This window comes from Malania oleifera, chromosome 11 (assembly GCF_029873635.1).
Source record: "Malania oleifera isolate guangnan ecotype guangnan chromosome 11, ASM2987363v1, whole genome shotgun sequence".
NCBI classification, from domain to species: Eukaryota; Viridiplantae; Streptophyta; class Magnoliopsida; order Santalales; family Ximeniaceae; genus Malania; species Malania oleifera.
In genome coordinates this window covers 41,780,776-41,806,643 of record NC_080427.1, presented here as the reverse complement: position 1 = coordinate 41,806,643, position 25,868 = coordinate 41,780,776, and the positions used below count along the sequence as shown (strand labels likewise).

General features: G+C 35.5%; 1 protein-coding gene across 4 annotated transcripts; it reads left to right on the top strand.

Annotated features, from left to right (window-relative positions):
* Positions 1-5,597: 5,597 nt before the first annotated feature.
* On the top strand, positions 5,598-25,692 carry LOC131168135 (uncharacterized). Of its 4 annotated transcripts, none has more exons than XM_058127372.1 (16): positions 5,598-5,804; positions 6,920-6,989; positions 7,636-7,737; positions 7,838-7,914; positions 8,050-8,320; positions 8,519-8,778; positions 12,150-12,303; positions 13,966-14,075; positions 14,167-14,254; positions 21,333-21,668; positions 21,753-21,827; positions 22,190-22,418; positions 22,491-22,815; positions 23,777-23,885; positions 23,993-24,172; positions 25,360-25,692. In XM_058127372.1, the coding sequence occupies exons 5-16, from the start codon at positions 8,153-8,155 to the stop codon at positions 25,534-25,536; spliced, it is 2,211 nt and encodes a 736-aa protein (XP_057983355.1). In that variant the 5' UTR covers positions 5,598-5,804; positions 6,920-6,989; positions 7,636-7,737; positions 7,838-7,914; positions 8,050-8,152; the 3' UTR covers positions 25,537-25,692. The 4 variants fall into 4 exon arrangements, with proteins under 4 accessions (XP_057983355.1, XP_057983354.1, XP_057983356.1 ...); XM_058127373.1 differs by having other exon boundaries at positions 5,620-5,804; positions 22,190-22,400; XM_058127371.1 differs by having other exon boundaries at positions 22,190-22,815.
* The last annotated feature ends 176 nt before the right edge of the window (positions 25,693-25,868 follow it).

The following is a 25,868-nucleotide window of genomic DNA, read 5'->3' as shown; positions in this document are numbered from 1 at the left end:
GGATTATCAGGAATGCGTCAATAGGCACCACTTTCACCCCATCGGACTTGGTATCGCACCATAGTATCCAAAGTGGTGCGATGGTGACTGAAGTCTCCAAATTATAAAAAAAATAAAAAAAAAATTCAAAATTTTGAACATTGAGAACCAATAGAAGTCGAAAAAAGAAAGTAGGATGAGAGATAAGTTACCTCTAGTAATGTATTTTAAGTCCAATAAACTTTTAATGAGAAAAAAAATTAGTTAGGAGTCAAAAAAAATTACAAATTAGGTTATTGCTTAATATATTATATAATTGTGTGTGTGTGTGTGTGTGTGTGTGTGAGAGAGAGAGAGAGAGAGAGAGAGAGAGAGAGAGAGAGAGATATGTGGCTGTCAGTATGTGTATGTATGAGTTTGACATGAAAGTGCTAGGGCCTATACGGCATCTGAAATTGGTAGTTGTAAGTTAAGGACGTTCACATGAAAAATGTTCCCCCATTTACTTCAGTCACTGCCAATTGGTCCACATCTTTCTTTGGGGATGTTGACAAGAGATGATACCACACTCAATGATTTCCTTTTGTTCTATTAATTTTGCCTTGTAAATCCCAAAAGGCACTAGCTTCATCAGTTTAGGCTATAAATAGACAAATCGATGTTTATTTGTATTTTGAATTGGTGGCAAGATAGCCAATTAATTTATCGGGATAATGGATTTGTTTCTTTACAATTTTCAATTAAATTTTAAAATATTATTTCAAATAAATCGTAAACCTTAAGACTCAAATCCTAATGTCTATTAGTTCAAAATACGAATTCAACATTGTTCATATTTATACAATTATATTAAATATTTACACAAAGTAAGATAAATAAATTTTCAAACTAAAATATATATATATTTAATGAAATAATAACTTTATAATGAAAGATATTTTAAGAAAAAATTACATGTAATGTGGTCAAACTATACTAGCTTTCTATCAATTTTTGCCATTTTAATTGAATTTTGATCAATTTTTAATCAAATTCAATTTTGAAAGTTAAATTAGTCTGAGCTAGCGACTAAAAGGACTAATCTAATTTTTAGAATTCTTTGATAATTAAAGTAAATAAAATAATTGTATGCACTTGTCTTAAATTAAATTTTGCTAGAAGTAAATAAAATCATAATATTTAATAGTGTTAAAGCTTAATATACATTGTTGGCCCACAATCTAACAGTTTAAATTTTTAAATAAAATGGTAATCTAACATGGTATCAAAACTGATTATTGGCAGCACCTGTGTTATATATATATAGGTCACTTTTAGGTAGTGTTTGGGAGCTCAAATTTCAAATCTTGAATTTTGATTTATGTGTATTTACATATAATATAATATAAAATTTAAAATTCAAAATTCATGATTCAAAATTAACAAAGAAAAAACCTCTTAAAATTACTTATTTGTAAGTTTGACATCAAGAAAATGGCTTCGACAAGAGAATCTTTTGTAATACAACCTCATCCTTTACTAAAAGCACTACACATAGCATGAGACCACCTAGCCTCGACAGGAAAATTTGCCTTTTCCTTTCCTTTTTTTTTGTTTTCTGGCCACAGTACTACTCCTAAGCATCCATCCAAAAAAAAAACCCATTCTCCAAGTTTGGAGCTTGCTTTCTTCTTTCTTCATTGGTACTTGTTTCATAGTTCCCACATGCATTGCCTCTCTCTCTCTCTCAAAATATTACACATGACAAAAAAATCTATGAGGTAACTATAATTTTATTTTATAAGAAGGGGGACAAGTTTAAAGTAAAGCTTAGAATGCTTTCCACTGTTATTTAAAAATAGATTTGGGCTTCGGGAGGAAGGAACGATTGTGCTTGCTAGCTAGTCCGTCCCTCGGTCGTGGGCAGTTTTTTAGGAAATGTAGATTTATTAATTATTCATTAGTTAATAATTTTGTTTTGATTTTAGACTTGTAGAAGAATGACATGCAATGGAAGGCTAATATCACTTTCTATGAGTGAATTCGTCGTCCTAACTATGGTAGAATATTTTCGTGATGTAACTGAATATGAGTTTTTGGAGTTAGCTCACCCTTACAGGATCGTGACCCTTTGTCCTGACTATTCTAACTAAGGATTCTTGTGGTTCCGGAGAATCCAGTAGGGAGCTTGACTGTAAGACCCACCCGTGGAGCAGGAATTATCTCATTTGCAAACATATCTGGGTGGGGTAAATTATATTTTTAGAAGGAAAAAATGGATAAAATGCATGTTCAAAATTGTTATTTTTTTTTACTTAATAGTATAGATACACACATAGACATACACATTAGAAAATAAGGTGGAAATAGCTTCTTTTTTTTTTTTTGGAAGCGTAAGTTTCGGATCTCGGATTTTAAGGTGGAAATCCAAATCCCAGGCGTCTCCAAATATAGGGTTTTGATTTTTCAAATAATTACAAAATGTCACCTTAATTATTTTCCATTTTTTCCAGGCTTATGTAGAATGGATAAAAAGCGGGTTTTTATTGCTTTTTAAGTTTTCTATACAATTGTTGGAAAATTGAAAAATAAGATGGCACTTTTGTAATTCTTTGAGAAGTTATAAATGGAAAATGAAAGTTGTTTTCAGTAGTTGAATTAAATATTTTTAAAAAATATAAAAAAAATTGACCTAAATTTCTTTATATAGATAAAAGGTTTGATTGATCTAACTGTACTGCTACTCAAATTAGGCTTAAATTTAATTAAAGGATACAGTACCAGTGAGACTTCAAATTCAACTGTCACAATTCATTTTCCGTGGTCATCTATAACTGTTGCTGATATTTTGTTTAGGGTTTGTTCACCTAGCACTATTAATAGATATCAATGTGTATATGTGTATTTATATATTTGTGTGTGTGTGTGTGTGTGTGAGAGAGAGAGAGAGAGAGAGAGAGAGAGAGAGAGAGTTTAGGTCCAGAGTGCTTACAAGCTACAACCAATGCTTTTGGTTTTGGGCCAGGTGGTCCATTGATCAAACAAGTACTACAATCCCAGGACTGCATGTCATGTGTGTGTGATCTTTTTCTTTAGCTGTACTACTACTGCATGCTTCCTCCACATATAAAAACTGATTACTTGACTTCTTAATTTGCTTTCACATATATATAATGTGAAGTGGCTAGAGTAGGACCCTTGATGGAAACCATTGCAAACTTCCAAAAGACAAAGACATCATGTAATCACTGCATATTGTTGATAACTTAAACACCTCATGCAAGTACACAACCCCATCTTCCCCCCCCCCCCCTCTCTCTCTCTCTCACACACACACACACACACACTCATGCAAGTACACAACCCCATCTCTCTCTCATATACATGCACACAATTATTGAAATATGAAGTTGTATTTGGGGGTAAGGTTTTAAAGTTGAACTTGTATAAAGTGAGAAAAGTCGAGTGTTATTTGCCATTTTCATTATACAATAAGTAGTCTTCCTAAGAGAAATTTCAATGATTAAAGTTTGAGAATAAATATATTAAAGGTATTATACCTAAATACTTGGAAAAATGGAAAGGAATATGGAATGAGAAATGGACTACCTTTCAATATGTAGTCAAGGTTCAATATGAATCTCTAATTGATCATCAAATCAAAAAATAACTAAATAAACAACCTTCTAATCAAGCTTTAGAAGCTACCCACCGTCATAAAATTGAAATATATAAAGAGAAAACATAGTTCATGAGAAGATATAACCCGGCCCATGAAAGGTTCAACCTATTTTTTGTATGTTTCTTACCCGCTTGAACTCCACTCATCTTGTTAACAATTATTTATATACCTGCATTAATAGTTATAAAGGAGTTATGTATCTAAATGTAGTCTTACAAAAAAATTTTAAAATTTGCATCTCACTTAGGGATGGCATTTAGGCTCTATGTGAGCCAATCATTTTGGTTGAAGAAAGAAAAGAAAATGAAATAAGAAGAATATTCATTTTTTGTTGTATTTTTTTATCTATATAAAATAGTATTAAAAACAGACATGCATTGTAAATGATCAAAAACTATATGTAAATGTATATGTTAATCATGTATAAATCAAATCAAATTTTGTTTCCTTGATCTGTTATCTAGTTTATTGTATTTCTCACTTTTCTTGATAACTAAACACAAAAATAGATTTGTTTACAATTTTTCAACACAAAAATACATATTTTCCATATTCTTTATTTGGAGAACTTTAAAAGAAAATTTACAACTCTCCAAGGTTCCCAAACATATCTTTTACGAAAAAAATATACACATCCCAAAGTAGAAGTATGACTATTCATAAAACCAATCAACTTGACCCAATCCAGTCCAAAACGTCTACAAAGTATAGCATTAGAAGTGTTTCGATTGGGTTGTGGGTTGTAGTTTATATACAAACCAAACATATGAGTCAAAAATTTAGGGTGCAAACCACCATCTAGCCTCAATATAATGACCAAAAAAAAAGTAAAAGAAATAACAAAGATAAAGAGGGAGAAGACTTAACATTACATATTATTGGTGTTGCATTGAGGTTAAGTTTGTTTGGAGAAATTTTTTCCAATTCGATCTTTATGTTTCAAGCCACTGAGACTTAATTTACTTACATATGTTCTATATATATATTCAATTTCACTAATATTTTTCTACGTTATTTACTTCTCAAAAAAGTAAGATTAAAAATTGATAATCTGATCCAATCCATCCAAGTATCAAATTGATCCAAACTGATTTAAACCACATCTAATGCAATTTAACTAAAGTTTGATTTTTTATTTTTCTCAAACTAATCCAATCGATTTGATTGAAAATTTGAACTTAACTCGAACCAACAGATCATGGTCTTACATCCGATGTGTATTAGGGAGATCTAAGGTTCATAAGGAGGGTTTGGGCTCTAACTAAGTGAGACGCCTTTTATAGGATTAACCCATAAGGTAAGTAGGTCAAAGCAAACAATATCTCACTGAAATTGAGCCAATAATCGTTACATTTGGTATCAGAGTCACCCTGAGAGTACTATCATGTGAGTGGATCCGTCCTGAGAATATTATCAGGTGACTAGATCCACCCTAGGGTTACTATCATGTGAGTGAATCCAACACAAAGGTGTAAGCCACTTTGATGAGGATGTCAGATTTCAGACGGGAGAGTCTATCGCGATTTCACATAAAATGTGTACTACGGAGATCACGCTAGTGGAAACGTCAAAAATCGAACGAGAGAGCCTACTATGGTCATAGCCCATTTCTTAATGGGTCGGGTTGAAATCAATATTACTCAATGCCCCACCAAAAAGATAAATTATGGTAATAAGCTAAATGGCCAATATAAGACTCAAGGGCATAAAACATAAATTTAAGTTATTATTATCGTTATCTCTACTATTAAAAAAAAAGATTTTTTTTTCTTTTTTTTAATCTGCTTTTTAAAATTCCTAAAATACCCCTATAAATATTTTTATATATTTAAAATATTAAAATCATAAATTAATTCTTACATTATTAAGAAAAAATATATTTTAATTTTTTTATTTTTAATTAGTACAATGAAAGACTTCTTATTTACAAATTAAATTAAGCATTGAGGTTGGAATACTGGGCCGGTTTTGAGGTCGCAACAAAGCCCAGTCCCTTGCCGGCCCACCGGCCCAACCTCATGGCAGAGAGAAGGGCGAGACTGTTAGGTGGGTTTTACAAATCGGAACTTCTCGTTCAGGGACACCCCATGATTCCAAGCATTGAAGGCTCTGCTATTTCTTGTTTCTCTTCGTAATTTCGAATCTGCAATGGTCCAATCCCTAGGTATTTTCTCTCACTTTCTCGCAATTTCCCGCGTTTTCTCGCTCCCTTTTGATTCTCTATCTAGATATTTGTCGCAACTCGGGACTTGAACTCATTTCCTACTGCTTTCGCGATGGCATGACGACAAGTGGATGAATGTATTGCTAATGGTCTAATCGTAGTTCGTTTTGCTTAATAAAACGAGAGTTTCTGCTTCTTTAAGGCTTGATTAGTGTGATTGCATTGTTTGACCAATTCGATTGAAATATTGTTTATATGGTTTTGGGACAAAAGATCAATTCGAGTTTTAGTGCATGATTCCGTTGTATTGAAATGAATAATTGTACTTTCATTGCCATTCTGTTGTAGAATTTCATCCGTTTAAAAAATTGAGATAATTCAAATTCAGCTGAAGTGCTAAGTGAAGCTATTTCATTCTTCGCTCGTCTAAACGCCCTCTTAATTTATGGCAGTTTCACTTTTGATGTTGTTGAAGTTTTTGATATAGAAAGGTGTAATGTACGTGGAAATTGTATTTTCGGTGCAGTCTTAGATGACCATAAATGCAATTGTTTGTGAGCCTTATTTCAATGCTACTAAATGTTGCAACTTCGTTCCCTAAAAAGTTTGGCCAATATTGGTTCTTAATTGTATGGTTAGAAACTTAGAATGTAAGCTTTCTTAAACATTTCCTTTGTTTCTAGTGAGTTTGGGATTCTGTTATCTTTCCTCTTTTCTCCTTGCCATAGTCGAGATGACCATCAATATGTGCTTAGTTTGTTTCCTGTTGAGTATGATGCTGTCATGTGTTGCCTAGCCATCGTATAGCCAAAATTTTTATTGTGTAGCTAGAATGCTAGTTTTATGAGCTCAAACTTCTTCTTTACAGTTTGCAAACATTGAAGGTTCTATTATCTTTCATGTAAAAGAATGGTTATATTATCTTGCTGCCTTTTCCACTTACCAATTTTCATACTGAGGTGGCCAACAACATGTGCTCAGTTTGCCCCCTTATTCAGTGTGATGTGCTTATGATTGTTTTTCTTCGTAATAATCATTAACCCTATCCTTTTTCCATTGACTTTCCAGGATTGATTTGATAGTTGTGTGTCCACTAATTTATGCACCTTTCTCAGGAATGTTGAAATGAAAGAAAGGAGCACCACATCCACACTAAAGCGCATTTTGGCAAATTGTGCAGCTCAGGTTTGTCAAGGAGCTTTACCCCCCCCCCCCCCTTTTTTTTCGGTCTGTTTGTTTTTTTGGAACAATTCTCATGTGGTTGCATGCATTTTTGAATTTTTGGCTTGAACTTTATGTTACAAGTTACAAGTTCCTGCTGTTGTGTATCATTATATTGAGTAGCCTCTTTTATCTGCTTGCAACAAAGGCCAGTAGTTTGTTTCTAAATTTGAACTCAGGCTGTTAAGATTTGATATGTGGACTGATGATTGAAAATTTTCTCAATGTTCTGTATTAATTTGCAAGAAAATTTCTATGTACTTATAGACAGTTTACTTATAGTTTGTTTGTTTATATTAGTTATTATTCATATCAAATGTAATTTGTAGCAAGAGGAATATGAGGGTATGGTTCTACGTAGAAAGAAATTACCATAAACATGGAGAACTGCGGTTCTCAACTTCTCATCACACCTGAATTGCTGTATAGGACTAGAATATTTCTCTTTGCTTTTTCTTTCTGTTTTGCCACTCCTCCAGCTCCACTTGCAGGCAGTGTTTTCTTTGGTTTTACTTTTCTTTAGATATGCTTTTATGCAGAGCTTCTGCAAATCAAGTGAAATAAAAATATGCTTAATGTCCCTATTTTAAATATAATACTATTCCTGCAGGCAGAAGATTATGGGAGTTGCATTGCTGCCAAAGTTCCTCAAGTTGAACGTGACATGTGCCTGAAAGAATTTCTTGCACTAAAGAATTGTATGCAGAATACGGTATTACTTAGGAACTCTTTTGTTTGTAACCAGGAAAATGTTTCTTTTATCTTCCTCATCAGGATTTCCACTAATCTTATATTGCTCTTTTGTTCAATAGCTCAGAGGAAAGGTTTAGTCTGAGCTTATAATACCAAAGTGTCATCTACAAATCTCAGATGCAATGGCTGAAAGAATGTAGGGAGAGGTTCCCTGAACTTCAGTAGAATATTCTATTTTTTCATTGGATGATAATACTGCTTGAGCTTGTCATATTTGTTGCTGTTCCACTGATATAACCTTTCGTTGCCTGCCTCCCCCTGTCTTGCCTAGTGTTCTGGAAGCTAATGAGCTTGGATTAGGATTATCTACTGTACCACATGCTTTATGCTGAGAAATTACACTCTAGAAGCTGAAAGGCAAAGAACTAAGAAAAATGTTTGGGAAAGCATCGAGTTCCCAGTCTAGTGTTGGTTTGACTGGATCTGGTGCTCTTTCACATGCCTATATTCAGCATCCACCTCTAAGATGTAGTATTGCTGGGTCAAGTGGTCTGTATTATGATGATGGAAATAAGCTACTACTGTCATCAACATCCGATCAGGTAATATGGTAGATTTTAAGACAACAACCAAAAATAATTTTACACTAGAACTGTATTTGCATGAGGCAACCTATTTCTGTTCTATAGTTTATATATAGCAGATGACAGTCACACTAGATATTTTTAATCTTTGAACCTGTTACTCCAGTTGAATATAGTATTTTAGTCTAAATGGTATGGATTCATTTATTTTTCTAGGTCTTCTCATGGAAAACTGTTCCCTTTGGCCCTCTTGTTTCTCCTGCTGCTGATTCAATTAGCGAGGGGCCCATATTATCTATTCGATGTTCTTTTGATGCAAAAATTTTAGCACTTCAGCGATCTAAGCATGAGGTCCAGTTCTGGATTAGAGAAAAGAAGGAAATGTTTAGTCAGAGGTGCAAGCCTGACTCAGAGAGTATACTGGGTTTTTTTTGGACAGATTGTCCAATTTGTGATATTGTATTTGTAAAGACCAGGTATGTGGTAGAGAATCATGTGGATATTATTGAAATAGTGTATTATTTTGAATCTGTTACATTTCGGTATGCTTGTTATAAATATGGTCATCTATTTAGTATAATCTGCCAAGGAAAAGGCCCAATAACCAGATGGTCTTTTCTGCTACTTGATCCTACATCTCAGTTGTCACCCTACTTGGGTTATCTAGCTAATTAGAACTTATAATTAGCATGGTTATATTATCTGGAACAATTGATTCGCTCTTAAGTAACGCATTGTATGGATGCTTCAGTCTAGCATCAGCTATGTGAGGGCTCCCACAGCATTTGGGATTTGAGTGAGTTAAGAAGCTAGCATGGTTTTAAATAACGGCCACGACCTTTTTTTTGGGTTCCCAGTACCGTTACACACCGCAATATCAGTGGGAAGAAAAATCCTGGCCGTAGTGGCCATTATAGACCATGGCCATTATAGACCACAACTATTACGTACGTAACCTCTACAGGACTGTTACAGCAAAAACAATTATTTTATTTGTACTTTTTCTTCTCACTTTTGTTTTCTCCCCGTTTCATAAATCATTCTCAATATACTATGTGGTGAGAGGGGGGAAATTACAATGTGGATGATAATGATACAACATTTACTATTTTTTAAAATACTCACAAGAGATGCATTAGTTGACAATTTGAAAATACTAACTTGTTAGGAAAATATTTAATTTTGATAATATTAGTAATTAGTGTTTATGTTCTATATTTTTCAGCTTCAGCCTTCTTGTCTTTTCTAGTTTTTGTATAATTGTATTATTCGAATGTCTTGTGTGTCTAATAGATTAATGGAGTGTATAATGTTTTTGTTTTATTAATTAATTTATCACACATAAGAATTTATAATGCATAAGAATAATGAGAAAGTATAAATACGCTCATAATTTTCAATCAATGGTGGTTTAAAACAAATGTAAATTTCTTGCCCTTACCAAACAACTTAGTTGAACCAAAGGATTCAAAATAGTCTAAGGTAGTGTTTGGGAGTACAGATTTCAGATTTGGGTGGAATTGAACAACTTTCAATACAATTTTATACTACAACTTATTCAAATCCAATTCAATTCCAAATTGAAGGCCAATCCAAAAATAGGGTAAAACTCTTTCTAAGAAGGGTTAAAACTTAAAAGCTTAAAACATGCAAATACACTAATATGCACAATGCTGTGCATGCTTGAAAAAAATTCACGGCTGTTACACTCGCTTTTCGTTATGTAACATCTGCTACTCCTGCTTCTTGTTACACCCATTACCATTATGTTACGCTACTTGCTACCGAGATTTAAAATCATGGAAGCTAGTTTAGGACTTTGAGGTTAGATTAGCAACTTGGAACATAGGGACACTTATTCATAAAAATATGGAGGTATTTAACTTTATGATTAGAAGAAATATGAACATAATTTGCCTTAAAAAACTAGGTGGGTGGAGGAAAAGCAAGAGGAATTGTAAAATCAAGATTTAGACTTTGGTATACAAGAAATAAAAAATATAAGAATGGTTTAGGTATCATTGTAAAAAAAAGACTTAAAATAGTTTTGTCGATGTTAAAAGTGTTGGAGATAGCATGATAAAGTTTAGTTGGTCAACTTGGTCTTAGGACAAGATATAATAAATGTCATTAGTGCTTATGCATCTCAAATAGGTTTGGAGGAAAACCTTAACAGGCAATTTTGGGAAGATACATGTATATTTCACAAGGAATATCACGGGATGGGGGTGGGAAAAATATTCATAGGAAGGGATTTTAATTGTTATATTGGAAAAAATAATAAAGGTTAGGAGTGTATACATAGAGCACATGGCTATGGTGATAAAAAAAAAGTCCAATGATATGAACTTAGAGTTTCATGTCATTTATCATGTAGGGGTTGTAAAGGGGGAAGTTTGACTACACAACATAGAGTACTAATGCTAGATATACTGTAAAAAATAATTAAATAAATGAAAGAGTTGCATGAGCTGTGCTTTGATTAGTCAAAGTTAATTTAATTCAGAAAAATCTTGTTTAGGAAGGTTCTGCATTCTTATTTTATTGTATTCCATTCCTTGAGTTTGGAAAAGTGGAGTGATCTAGCCGATTCGATCGGTCAAATTAGGAGTTTTGAATCAGTGTTGGGTACCATTTTTACTTCTAAAATTGAAACAACAATCAAGCCTGAAGTCCCACTAGTTAAACAGATGAATTTGTTGGACCAAATTTATTTTAAGCTAGAAAGTTATGTTCTTCCTTGAAAAGTAGATGACATGCGTGGGTTCTATTAGGAAAATAGTATGGAAATTTTATTTAAAATATAAAAGTAAAGAAATAATTGAAGATAATGGGTATTATTGGGGATATGAAAAATAAAGATGGATGATATGAAAGGTGAGTTGGTTGGGTGAGACTTGAGTGGGCATGAGGAAGGGCTTGCTGACTAATTCATCTGATTTGAAAAATCATTTGGGCATTCACAATTTGGGACATTTGCTTTTGCAGCCACAACATCTCAACCCCTACACCCTCCTAAGCAATCCCCCATGTATGATGAGAGAGAGAGAGAGATTTATCATTTTGTCTCTACCTGCTAACCCTTCAAAAGGCCTCCTTCTACAGCTTTCCTTGTCATTCTCAAAAAAAGTCTCTATGACTCAGAATCAGTGTGGAGAAATTGAGTCACCCAGCCTAAATCCTCTTGAGATTGACAAGAAGTTTTTGGAAATTCCATTAATGAGGATAGAGAATCTGAATGAGGAAATACAAAATCTCCATCTTCCGCCAAAACCAATTCTGTCCAAATGGTTAGCTTTGGCAGATGTCTGTTTTGGGTCTGGGTTGGCACCCACCTTGGTGCTCTTTATTGAAATACACCTTTATCAAAAAGATGGCTTCAGAATATGTAATAGCGTCAAGCAGATTGCTAATTAAAAAAAATGGTGACATGGATGTTGATAAGAAGAAAATATCCGTTGAGCTTGTAAAAAGAACATTTATTCAATTTTCTTTTGTAGAACGCTAGCCCTAATTGAGCCAAAAAAAAAGGGATCCATATAGCCAACCCCAAGTAGTTGGGTTAATGGCCTCATTGTCATTGTTGTTGGTTGGGTGGTTCTGGGCAGGGGTTGAAGGGGAGTAGGAGCTATAAGTTTCTCACTTGAACTTCGTATTTCCAACAATATTTGGCAGGCTTGCAACAGTTATATATAGCGCTTTGATTTGCAACATGATAGATGTTTTCATGAATTATTTCTTGGTTTGATTTTATCTAACTCCTAACTCAATTTTACTTGAGAGGCTTTTGTGAGCTCCCCGTTTTCTTTTTCTCCTTTTTTATTCTGAAGTGGGGTTTTGATCTCAGTGGGCTGGACTTGTTCTCATTTGATTCTGTGTCAAAATCACTCCACTTGGTGGATACAAAGAAATTGAATGTTAGTTGGTATGTCTATACGCATGAAAGTCGCTTGGTTCTTCTTGCTTCAGGAATGCAGTGTAAGAGCTTTAGTGGATTTCAGGTATGGTAACTTTTTTCTTTCGTGGCTGAGACTTATTTGAGTTTCTTCTTATCAAGGTTATGTTTGGTAGACTGAATTTACTGTTTTGAAATGAATCTATCAAGGCATCTGTTTCAGAAAGAACTCACTGCTGTCATGGCATAATACTATTTCAGTGGAGTGCATTGCAAGCTTATGTACCGTTTAGAGTTGGGCAAATTATTAAGGAAGTTATTGTTTCTGCTTCTTTTTCATGCCATGCCATGCCATTTCAAGTGGTCATATTTTCCTAATCCTGCTAAATAAACCTGAACAGCTTTAGACCATTGAACATAATTCTTTCCATCCAAATTTTGAGCCGTTATCTATGGAAACCATGAAGGAAACATATTTTTGGGATTTATATACTCCATCCCAACACTCACAAATTTACATCCACGCCAATGACAAACAATAAGAACAATGAAAACTAATTGGGACAATCACGAACTATGTGAAGCACCAACACAACTGTGGTTAAGGTGAACGACTTACCAACTGAGATAGCACTGCCACAGCCTTACAATCTTAACTTGCGAACATTGCCGCTGACCCAATAAATATCACAAAGAAGCCTTTACAAGCACTGAACAAAAACCAATGGATTACCACGACTGCGTGGTTGAAAAGTTTGGATCTTTGGACAAAAGTCATGTCCAACAGCTTGATAATATTGTCTAGAGAGGGAAGCAGAACATGGCAGAGAAAAAAAAAAGGAAAAAGGTGGCCAGAAGCTCACCCACGTGCCGGCGATGGGGTTATGTGGGGCTAGGCTTCAGAGGGTTCTGTTTTTGGCTATATGGTTGGTTTTGTGAAATAATGAAGGGTGGAGGTCTCAAAAAATGAAAATGCGAGAGGGCTGTTGGGGGAGTAGGGTAAAGTAGCTGAGAGAGAGCAGTTGAGAGAGGGATAGAGGAGGGTGCATGCATGTATCATCTGGGAGAGACATGCTCCCCACATAAAATCCCTTTCCTTTCTAATTTGAAATACCTTTACAGGGTAACTCAGTGAAAAGAAAAAGGGACGGACCAATTGACTTTTGACATGCGGCATTGGGCTGACAAATGCCACAAAAAAACCCACCCAGACGACCCACACACCCCAAATACATTTGGAAGCTCACCTGCACGTGTCACATGTGGCATGGCTGGCACACTGAAAAGTTCAAACCCCACCCCCGCAATCCCAAACCAAAAAAAAAAAACTCCCTCAAGAAGAAACCCACACCCACTCATGCAACCTACTGCCTCTACCCCGCCTGGAAGAAAAATAAAGGGGACAAGTGTCAAGTGGAGAACCAATGATATTTCAAATTCATATATTTTATTGATAACCAGTAACACTTTTGATAAGAAAAATGAAAATAGATTGAAATAAAAGATGGAAAATGAGGTAATCTATTCAGGGCAGGGTATCTCATGCCCTCAATGCATTGTGATTTCATGATTTCTGTAGCCCGCAGTGGAGGAAGAATTGTATTTGCCATTGTGTTTACTACTGGACTCCTAAAGCATGCATCTGTGAGTTTCTGCTTTGCTACAACAGAATTTGTTCCTCTTCGTGCTTGGATGGCATCTGCGTGTTTTTAAGAAATTTTCTGATCCTTTCTTATAGCATGACACATCTGTTATTTCTCTTTTTCAGCTTTCATCTGCTGGTATTATTCGTTTGCCAAAATTTGAGATGATAATGGCTAAATCTGAGGCAAACAATAAACCTGTCCTCGCCGCTGAAGATGTTCATATTGTTACTGTGTAGGTTTATATTTTTTTAAGCTTCTTTTGCTAATAAAGTTCAAAATGTTCACTAAAATTTATTTCTTCAATTGTTTGTCAATATTTGCAGCTATGGTAGGATATACTGCGTGCAAGTTGATAGAGTTGCAATGCAAGTCCACTTGTATAGGTTTTACCGTGATGCTGTTGTACAACAGGTAATTTCTTTCTTAATATATTTCTTCCATTTCTTCTCTGGTCCTCTTGCAAACTTATTTTCAGAAATTTTTTCCCATGGTGAAATGATGGAAAGTGACCTATGCTGTGCTGGATGAATTACATAGATAGGGTGAGGTTATTTTTAAAATTACTAAAGATATCTTGTTCAAACTGCTAAATTTTATTGGTGACATGCTCTTGACTGCCACATGACCCATGTGTACCAATTTTTTAAAAAAAATTAGTAAAACCAAAATCAATTAAATGACACCAAGGAGGTGGCAGCCCAGCACAGAAAGATAGAGAAGGAGAAGCTCATAGACATACGAAAAGAGATCACATATGTACACACACACACACACACACTATCCATGGGTAGAACATACAAAGGGGTCCATCCACCCCCTTCTACCATTCGGGTCACACATCCCTTAGTTTCCAAGTTAGGTGGGCTAATAATTGCTGGGGCGTCACCCAAGAAACTTTGAGCCACTGCTAAACAGGGCTTCAGACATTCCTAACCTTTCCTATACTCAAAAATCATCCATACATCCCTCTTTTAAGATTATACCCAGTAAGAATGGCTTCCCAAGCAAAAAAACTGAAACTCTCTTAGGGGCTTTAGACCTCCACGGAGCCATCCAGTGGAAGAGGTTGTTAGTCCTGCTTCTGATTTGATTGTACTAGTTTCTGCCACCCAATCACCTTAAAAAAATCTTCATAATAGACATCAATTATGATCCTATAGAGAATATGGAGTAACATTTCCACCTCTTCGGGTCCCCAATTCTGAGCTTCTCTTGGAAACAGCAAATTACATACAAATCCATTATGCTTGTTAGATTACCACTTTACCTAGAAGCTTAAGCTGTTAGGTTGGGAGCCAACAATGTATATCAGGCCTTAACACTCCCTGCACGTGCAGCCTGACAGCAAATGGAGAGAAACAAATGATAAATAACAAACATTATAGGGAATAAGATTATTCTTAACAAGAAAATAATATATAAGATTATTCTTAACAAGCAAATAATAAACACGGGCAAGAAGACTAGAACCCAGAACCTCCTGAAACCATGGCTCTGATACCCTGTTAGAGTATCACTTTACCTAAAAGCTTAAGCTGTTAGGTGAACAGTGTATATCAAGCCTTAACAGTGCTCAACAGAGAGCATATTGGCCATGCTACATTTTTTTATTCCTCACCAATCTGAACAATGCTGGGAAAGAATCCTTCGAAATTGCATCTCCACCCCAAACATCTAACCAGCACCTGACTATTCCCATTTCCCACCACAAACCCAATGAACTTGGAAATCTCTTCTTCTCCTTTCACAATATCTCCACATGATGCCTTTCCAAAGGCCAACACAGTGAGAAAATAGAAATAGGCACTCCATTAGTGAACCTACCTCCTTTAGCCTGCCCATAGTTGCTGCCAACCACTCTTTTACAAAAGGCATCATTGTCCGTAGAAAACTTCCAAACCATAACTTTCAAACCACACCAAACAGATGATCTTTGGAGAATTCATGTCAAGACACAATAGAAAAAGGGCATGTGTATGGGCTGGGTAGTCAATGTGCTTTCTGCTGTCCTGATAGTTGCCCATCAATGTAGATCCCCCAGGGTGCTGTTTTAACATGTTTCTTTGTTACATGTGTTCTGTCCTTGCTGGATGCTCTATTTTAGAAAGGGATATATTTAACCCTCCCTCCCTCTCCCCTCCCCCAGCAGCAAAAATAAAGGGAATACTTTGGAGGGGAAAAGGGTCTATGACAAATAATCCTGGTCCTTGCATTGTAATAAATAGACTATTAGTGTTGTCTAGGCCTGTGTCTGATCATTTCCCTCTTTTTGTTAGAATCTAGGAAGATTATGTGGGTTCTACTCCTTTTTTATTTTGAAAATAAGTGGATGGATCATCACTCATTGGTTTGGGAGGAGACTTGGGGTGAGCATTCAGTTAGGGTATAGGAGGGTTTAGGATTTGTGAAAAAGCTTAGGAATTTAAAAGTTCTAAAGAAGTGGAATTTAGGGGGTGTTTGGACACATTAGGTGGATAGGAGGGATTAAGATTTGTGAAAAAGCTTAGGAATTTCAAAGAAGTTCTAAAGAAGTGGAATTTGGGGGGTGTTTGGACAATTAGGGTGAGAAAGACCAAAGTTTTGGGTGGCTTGTATATTTTGGATGGAAATGAGAAGTTGCAGGTTTATTTGAGTTGGAAATAGAGGAACGAATGGATTTGAAAAATGAACAAGAGGGGATAATTCTAAAGGAGGTTAGGAAAAAAGTAATTCAAATTGATTAGGGAGGGAGTTCTAATACTAAATTTTTCCATAGAATGGCCAATGGAACTATGAGACATAATTATATTAAAGAGTTGAAAGTGAGGGAAGGTGAGGTGGTGAGGGACACTCAAATGATACTAGATGAGGTGACTAGCTTTTTGTAGTAATCTCTATAAAGAGGAGGATGTTCATAGGCCAATGATTGAGGGGATGGATTGGAGTCGCATTTCTAGCATTGAAAAATCTTGGCTGGACTTTGGAGAGGCCATCTGAGAAAGAGGTTAGGGTGGTGGTGTTTGGTTTTGATAGGGATAAGGCTGCAGGTCCGGATGGGTTTAGTATGGTTTTTTTTGTTTTTCCCCAGGAATGTTGAAATGTGTTAAAATTGGATTTATTAAAGATCTTTTATGAATTTTTGTTGATGGGTTTGTGGGGGGATAAGTGTCAATTCTACTTCTTATCACCTTTGGTGCCTAAGGAAAGCCACTCTATGAAGGTGTCAGACTTTCAACCTATTAGTTTAGTAACTAACGTTTGCAAGATATTGCTAAGATTCTTGCCAATAAGGCTGCATTCCATGCTTAATGATACTATCTCATTTGCTTAAAGTGCTTTTGTGGGGGTATGCAAATCGTGGATGCAATTTTTGTAGTAAATGAAGTGGTAGAGGATGTTTGTAGGAGAAAAATGAATAGAGTTGGTTTTTAAAAGTCTGTGATGGGGTTAGTTTGGGATTTTTAGACAAAGTTCTCATGAGAAATGGGTTTGGTGAGAAACAGTAGCTATGAAAAATTTTCAGTTATTATTTATGGAGAGGCAAAATCCTGGTTTAGGTCCCCAAGGGGGCAAGGCAATGTGATCTGCTATCTCATCTCTTGTTTGTTGTGATGGTGGATGCATTGAGTAGACTAATTGATAGAGTGGTGATAGGGGATTTGTGAGAGGTGCTCATGTGGGGAGGGAGGAATTGGTGGTGTCCCATATACAGTTTGCCGATGATGCTATTATTTTTTCTTAGATGATCATAAAGTATCTTTGCTGAACATTCTTTCTATTTTGTCGGATCATTGAGAGGATATTTGGTCCTTAGGATAAATTTAGGGAAGTAGTGTTCCAGCTATTAACCTTAGTCATGATAGGCTGATGGAGTTTATTTATTAGCAGGTTGTGGTGTTTTATTGGCCTATAGTTTACCTTGGGGTCTCAAGTTATGAGAGATTTTCTTTAGTCAGATGTTGGAGAGAACAGGGCTCGTTTGGTTAGTTCGGAAGTTGTGTGTAGATCTAGGTGGAAGGGGCTTTGTGGGATTGGTAATATGCTGCATAAAGCCACCGCCCTTTTGTGCAAATAGTTATGGTGGTTTTCCCTTAGAGAAAAAGGCCCTTCACAAAGTGATTAAAAGTATATTTGGCTTACAGGTGAATGGTTGGGATACTAGTATAGATCCTTAGATGTTCTATTGAAATTCCGTGGAGATATATATTGTAAGTTTACCCTCCTCTTATTTGGAGAGGAATGGGTGTGCCCAAAGACAGAGTTTGATTGTTTTTTTTATTGGGTTTGGCAAGAAGAAGGAAGGCTACTGCAAGTTTGTGGAAGTGTGATCTTTGCAGTCATGTGGGGGATCTGATTGGAGTGAATTTGATGAATAATATTGGGAAGAAGCTGTCTTCAAATTTTTTTTGGGATGGGATTGAGTATTTGGCATCTCTTTGAGTATTTACTGCTGGCTGTTTTAAGTGCATATTTTGGAGGCTGTCCAGCAAGACTGGAAGGGTTTTATTGTTTTGATTGTATTCTTTATTTCTCATTTTGAGGATTTCTTGTATATTATTCTCTTCTAGTTAATTAAGTTTTTTTTTTTTCTATTCTATATATATATTTATATAAAACCTAGAACATTGAACATTTTGGTTTGTAGAACAGCTACCGAATTGCGGTACAGCACATGCTCTAAAATGTGGGAAGTTAGGGGTGCATTTAATTAGATATTGAAAGTGGTGGTATGCTCTGATACCACTTGTCAGCCCGGGAGTATAGAGTCTAGAGGGAGGTGAATGGACTTTTTCGCGTATTTTCGACTTTCTCTACAAAACAACAATCTTGGCAAGATACAAGCAATTATACCACAGTATATGAAATGTAAATCATGCACAAGACATAAAATAAAGAGTAGAGTAGAGAAGCTTAACACCGGTATTTTAACGTGGTTCAGCACCAAGCCTACGTCCACGCCTTGAGACCAACTCAAGGATTCCACAATCCACTATAAAATCCTTCACCGGCGGAGAAGCCTTACACTCGGGAACAAATCCCCACCGCGCTCACCAAGAGCCGCAACCAAGAACCCTCACTAATTGGTTCACAAAGAACCTTTACAACAAGAGGATGATTCACAAAATGATGCTCCTCAAATGAGCTGACTGCAAATACAAAACAAATTTCATGCTATTCTCTCAAGGAATGAATCAAACAAGATTAGTGAGCAAGAGGGAATTTGAGCACTTGTGAATATGAACTAAAATGCAAAGTACTTAGTGTTGAATTCGAATGATGTTTTCCACTAAAAACTTGTAAACCCTCAAAAACTTGTTTAATTAAGTCTTGGACTTGTATTTATAGCCAAAAAGCTATTCTAGCCGTTATCTAACCGTTGGGAGTAAATCCCAAAAGATTGGCTCGAGAACTAGCCGTTGGTGTTCAGTTCTCAATGTTAATCATCGACGAGTCTACCCCAATTGTCAACGAGTCACCCCGAGTCGTCGACGAATCATGCCTTTTCGTCGACGAGTCACCTGGGCTGAAAACTTTTTTTGGCTACTGGAAAAATTCGTCAACAAGTCAAAACTATTCGTCGACGATTGACCTGAGCAAAAACTCAATTAGGCTATTGAATTTATTAGTCAACGACTACATCCCATTAGTCAATGATTCCCCTGTTTTTTTTATACCAAAAGGCCTTTTTATGACTTAGAACATTCTTGGACATTAGTATATTAAAGATATTAAGTCTAATGATGTTTTATACTTGTCCAAATGAGTATCCCCTTGAATATAAGATATCTTGTTAATGAAAACGTATTTAAAAGCTCATTTGATATCTTAAAAGCTAGTATGTCCTTTATAAAAATATACTTGACTTTTTTGAAGCTTAAGGACAAAGAACATGTTTTGTCAAAACCGGGACTATGTAAATGTTCATAAAACCAAGATGTTTGAAAACTTGTCCCTTTAGAAAACATATTTGAGTGTAGGATGCTTTTGACAAACTCTTTGTTTTAACTTTAAAAACTATGAATGTTGAGTTTGTGACTTAGTGAAATCCTATATACTCATGTGTCCTAATATGCATATGCAAATTGCTCAACTCTTACTCAGAAATCGTGCATGAATCAAAACCGCAAGAGTTACAAAATATGCTACCTCAAACACTCCCTATTACATATAATTCTATACTAGCTTCCTTGGATGTGCTTAAGACCTTTCCGAGTGAGTGTCCATCTAATCTTTCCTTCTTGACATCTACTCAGTCCGATCTTTGCCTTTGATCAAGTACTTCATATATTTGTCACTTGCACCTATACTTAACATAATTTGCAAAGATAGGAAATACTAGGAACAACAAATAGGTTAATATCATCAAAACACATTAAACATGATTATGTAGCCACCAAGGCTAACAATCTCCCCCTTTTTGATAATGTCTAACCTATTAAGAATTTACGTAATCTTTGCATTTGAGTTTGACTTACCATAGCTTATTATACAAAGATAAGTTTACCTTGAACCACTAATAGATTGTTATCATCAAAACATGACAATTAAGCTCATGTAGCCACCAAGGCTAACAGATATATTGGTGAAAATAGTTTCTGTTGAGCTGTTTCTAGATCTAGAAGAGCTTTTGTGTTGTGGAATAGTTTAATAATGACAGAAATAGATGTAAAATGCATGATCCCCCACTTTTACCTAATGAAAAATTGTATAAGTGAAAAATATTAAATTAAAATTTTGGAACGTTAGATTTAGCACTCAGAACAAAAATGTACCACGTTTTGGAACGTTCGCACCAATTCGTGGTTCACTCAGGTGTTATTTTCTGGTAACTATGGTGTGTGTGTGTATGTGTGTGTATATATATACATACATACATATATATATATATATGGAGAGAGAGAGAGAGAGAGAGAGAGAGAGAGAGAGAGAGAGAGATAGTGAGAGATAGAGAGAGAGAGGTACCAATTTGAATTTTTTAAATGAAAATTTTCTATCGGCAAATATGCCCCCTCACTGAAAAACACAAGAATTGATTATGCTGTTTCTTTGAACTTTCTGTTTATATCACTGAAGACAGTTTTTATTCCACTATTCCAACATTATTAGTTTCCTTGAATGACTTTGCCGCTGTCTCCAGAAATTTCTATTTTGCAATGCTGTAGTTTTATTGGTCGAACCTTAAAAGTATATCGAGCCACTGAAGTCCTTAAGCAGCTGTTTTATGTTTATCTTGGTTGCAGTTTGTGTGTGTGTGTGTGTGTGTATGATTAAAATTGTGGCCCACTTTTGTTTATATGGCATTCTAATCTGTTGTATTTTTGCATTTTTGTAGTTTTTTTGCCAACTTTGGTTGGATGAAATTTATGAGGGCCCCATCCAACGGTGTTATGCACTTGCATGTGTGTCAGTGTTTCTATTCATTTTAGTGGAGCTTTGACAATTGTAATGATTTTATGTTAATCACTTATATGATAAATAAGTTTATAAATAATGTTATTTTCCAATTCAGGGTTCTTTACCAATATATTCAAGCAAGATTGCTGTGAGTGTGGTTGATAATGTGCTGCTTGTTCATCAAGTGGATGCAAAGGTTGTTATACTGTATGACATATTTGCAGACTCCAGAGCACCTATATCTGCTCCACTTCCCCTACTATTGAGGGGTTTCCCTAAGGCTAATGTTTCATCCTCCAAGTCAAGTGGTAAAGATGCTGGAAGTTCAGAAGCAAGTGTTATAAGTGATAATCAAGCAATTGTCTATGGAGATGGCTGGACTTTCCTTGTTCCTGATCTTGTTTGTGATGTTGTTAATGGATTTTTATGGAAAATCCATTTGGACTTAGAGGCAAGCTTTTAGTTTTTTTGTTAATATTTAATTTATTATGATGTACACTGTCATACCATGAACGCATATTTGTTTTTCTCTCAGGCTATCTCTGCAAGTAGCTCAGAAGTGCCATCAGTGCTAGAATTTTTACAGCGGCGGAAGTTGGAAGCCAATAAGGTAACATTCTTTCTAAAGCTTTGTCATACTCCTAAGAGGGTGCAATTTTATGGCCAATGTGAACAAATAACTCTACTTATTTTTTGTTTTTTGAAAAGCTAAATGGACCTACGTTATCTAAAACAAAATATTACCTGATAAAAATAAATTAATTACAGAAAATGAGGGAAAAGAAGGTTGTTTTGTAATGTATTGGAATCATAAACATTTTTTTTGTGCATTAAACTGGATTCATTTGAAAAATCTTGTATCATTAAATTTAGTAATTTCATTTCTTGCTACCTAGTGCCTACCTAATAATCTCCTGTGTAGAGATGTGTCACAATAACCTGGTGGTCGTGTTTACTTTTTTACTCTTTCAGGCTAAACAATTGTGCTTGGCAATGGCACGCACTGTCATTCTGGAGCGTAGACCTGTTGCCATGGTTGCGAGGGCACTGGATGTAATAGTTACCTCTTATTCACATTCAGTGAAAATGGGCAACTATCATAAGGGGGTAAAGGCTGAGAGAACTTCATCTTCTGGCATGCCAAATATGAATACCCAGAGAACTGTGGCTGATGAATCCACTGGTACAGTAGGTGCAATAGGTAAAATTATCAAGCATGAATCTGGTGGTAGAGAGGATGGTGAATCTCTTAGTAGATCTTTAACCTTTTCAGCTTCAGACTCTGAGGAGAATACCAGCTCTGAGCCTCTGAAATCCAACTCAGGTGATCTTTATTTTGGTGGAAAAACTGGCAGAGATGGTTCCAAGGCTTCTGAAACTTCTGGTGTCAAATTCCAGCCATCATCTTTACAATCTCAAGCCCCTGGGCAAAGTCACAATCCATTGAATGATAAAATCTCTGAGCAGCAGGAGTCTCAAGTTATTTCAGCCGCAATTTCACCCGATGAAATGTACAGCTTTGTATTTGCTCCAGTTGAGGAAGAGATGACTGGAGACCCTTCTTACTTAATTGCTATCATTGTTGAGTTTCTTCGCAGGTATGATACATATTCCAATTTTTTGTAGGGGTGTATTCTTATATGAAAGCCAGTCAAATCATTTTGATCAGGCTCCTGTGAATATGCTTGCATGGTTGTGCACTTTATCTCAATTATTACCATCTCCACTAAGAACATTTATGTAAATATAAATCCAAGTAACTTGACATTGACAATGGGTCATTGAAAGGTTGCCACATGTACACCAAGCAAGCAGCCATAGCGCCTTGGGATGAATTTCAGCTAAAAGTGATTCCATCTACTTTTAGGCTAGATTTTTTAATAATTTAGTTGGTAAATCACATTCTTAGAATTGGAAATTTATTTGATCCTAAAATCACTTCATGTGCAAAGTTGTTTTTGTTCGAGCTTCCTTCTATGTAGATTCTAGGTCAAAGATCCTTTGTCAATGAAGTCGCGGCAAGTTAGCTTTCAAGTTATTTTACACTGCAATGACTTTTACTTCAAAACCGTCTGATAGCCCTTATTGGTCTGATCCAGGCCAGCTGCTGTGGTGTAGAAATATGGTGTGCCTAGTGTAGGCTCAATCCCTTTGAATTACGTAACAAATATAATGAATTATTAAGTTCATTATGATTGGTAAGCTACAATGCACAAAAATATCGGAAATGAAGTCAAATGTGCCTATATCAAGTGAAAAATTTGTAGTAGGAAACATTTATGGGTCTAATTTGGCCCAATGAGACCTCAAATGTAGCTTGTCCTAGTTTAGAATCGTCTTCAAACCCATGAGGACCAAGTGAACTTTTTTATGCAACAAGTTCAACCTGAAAGGTTATTAGCGGTGAAATGGTGTTGCCTTGCTTGCAGAATCCCATAACCATTTTCTGCTGTTAAATATTATGGCACATTAATATTGTTCTTGCTTTGCAAACTGCATGTTGTGTTCTGTTGATATTTTTTTTTATCAATAATTTCCTCTTTGTTTTTACCCTTGCAGTTGTAATGTGGAAAAAATTAAAGTACATTCAAATCTCTACGTGCTGACTATACAATTGCTAGCGCGCAATGATCGATTTGCAGAACTTGGGTTGTTCATCATAAACAAGGTTTCCACATCCTTGTCTTCTATTTGTTCTTGCTTGAGGAGCTCTTTATAATTCTGTTCTATTTTTGCATGATGTCAAGTTCTAAGAGTGAAGCCACTATGTTACAGATTCTTGAACCCTCAAAAGAAGTTGCGTTGCAACTGCTAGAATCCGGTCGTCATGATTTTCAAACAAGAAAGTTGGGTTTGGACATGCTGAGGCAGCTCTCTTTACATCATGACTATGTTTCATTACTTGTGCAAGATGGATATTATCTTGAAGCTCTACGTTATGCATGGAAGAATAAGGTAACTTAATTTGCCAGCTTTATTCCAGGAGAAAAAGTTATGGCTAGGGATATATTCAAATCAAGCTGAATCAACATAGCAGTTACTTGAACTTGACTGAGCTCAAAAATTTCAAGGTTGAAACTAACTAAAATTCATCTGATCTTAAAATTGATCAAACTCAGACTTGACTTGCCTGCAATTTTTTAAAAATTGAGCTTGACCTGATTGAGCTTGATTTGCTTGTAAATGTTATTGAATATATGTGTGAAAAATCTGTGTAAAATGTCTACTGCATCCCCTATGCAATAAAAGAAATAATGGAAATGGAATAGCTTAATCAAGATCAGTTAGTCTCACAAGTAGTAATGAGAAACTCAAACCTGACTTTTCAAACTGCACAAGTGTCTCGAACTCAAATAGAGTTGAACTATAGAGTGAGGCTGGCCGAAGCACTCACAAACCAGCTTGACTTGGTTACATGCTTGGTTTTAGACAGTGCTTCACATTTTTAATATTTTTCCAGCTTCGAAAGTGCTACAGAACTAGAAACATGGTTACCATCATTATTTTATTTTAATTTTAACTATTCTTCTTTATTTTTCCATGTTGAAGTTCACTTTCTTTTTAAATCTAATTTTCTATTTAGCTTGAAATTTTATTTAGGATAAAAGACGCTAACTTTCCTTGAGATTTCATAAATCTCAGACTCCCTTGAGGTTTTAAAAGTATCACAAACTTCTTTAGATATTTGATTTTTGGGATACTTACACGCCTCAAAAGACTTCTTTTTTGGCAAAATACAAGGGGAGATTTGTATTTTTTTTAGTAAACCTTAAGGGATGTCTATAGAATTCTTGAAACCTCTGGAGAGGTCAATGTCTTTTTTGTCAAACCTCAGGGGAGGTCGGTGTCTTTTATCCTTTATTTTTATAATTTCAAATTTGTTCAGTATTATGAACATGTCTTTTTGTGGGAATTCTTTGTTTGGAGCCACCTTGGAAAAGATGATAGCTAGCTAAAACAGATACTTTTATTCTTCCAAACAAATTCAAGATTGCCTAATGGCTTCGATCTCCCATAGAATAGATTTCATTTTAACTCGTTACCATACATTTCACAAAACATTTGGGTCATTCTCTTATTTTATTTTATTTATATTTTTTTTGCCGGTATCTCTTCTTAATGCTTGAGTCTTGGATTTTCAGGTCAGCACCATCCGGCCCTCATTGTTCCTTGATGCAGCGTTTGCTTCCAATGACTCACAACATCTAGCTGCAGTTCTGAGATTCTTTTCAGATTTTATTCCTGGCTTCAAAAACACTTCAGATCACAGCAGATACTACCACACTCTCAATGAGATGAACTCGTCCGCCACGGGTTGACATGTTTGATACGTATTAGCACATGGGTCTCCAAGATTTTAATTATGTGGTGCTCGTGTGATTATGATCAGGTTTTTGCAGTGCCTAAACAACACAGTATATATCAGATACCATCTGAACCATGGAATGTTATAAAAGGTACAAGCTTTTCTTTTCTTTTCCTTGCTTTTTTTTTTCCCTGGTTTTCCTGCACAATAATTACCATTAATTATGCCAAAAGCCTCTTCGGTGTGGCACCGCGCACCCGTAAACCTCTTTGGGTGCAATGGCCATGTATCAAATGAGGCATAACAAAAAGTGTTCATAACAGGAATGTTTGCCAAATAATAATA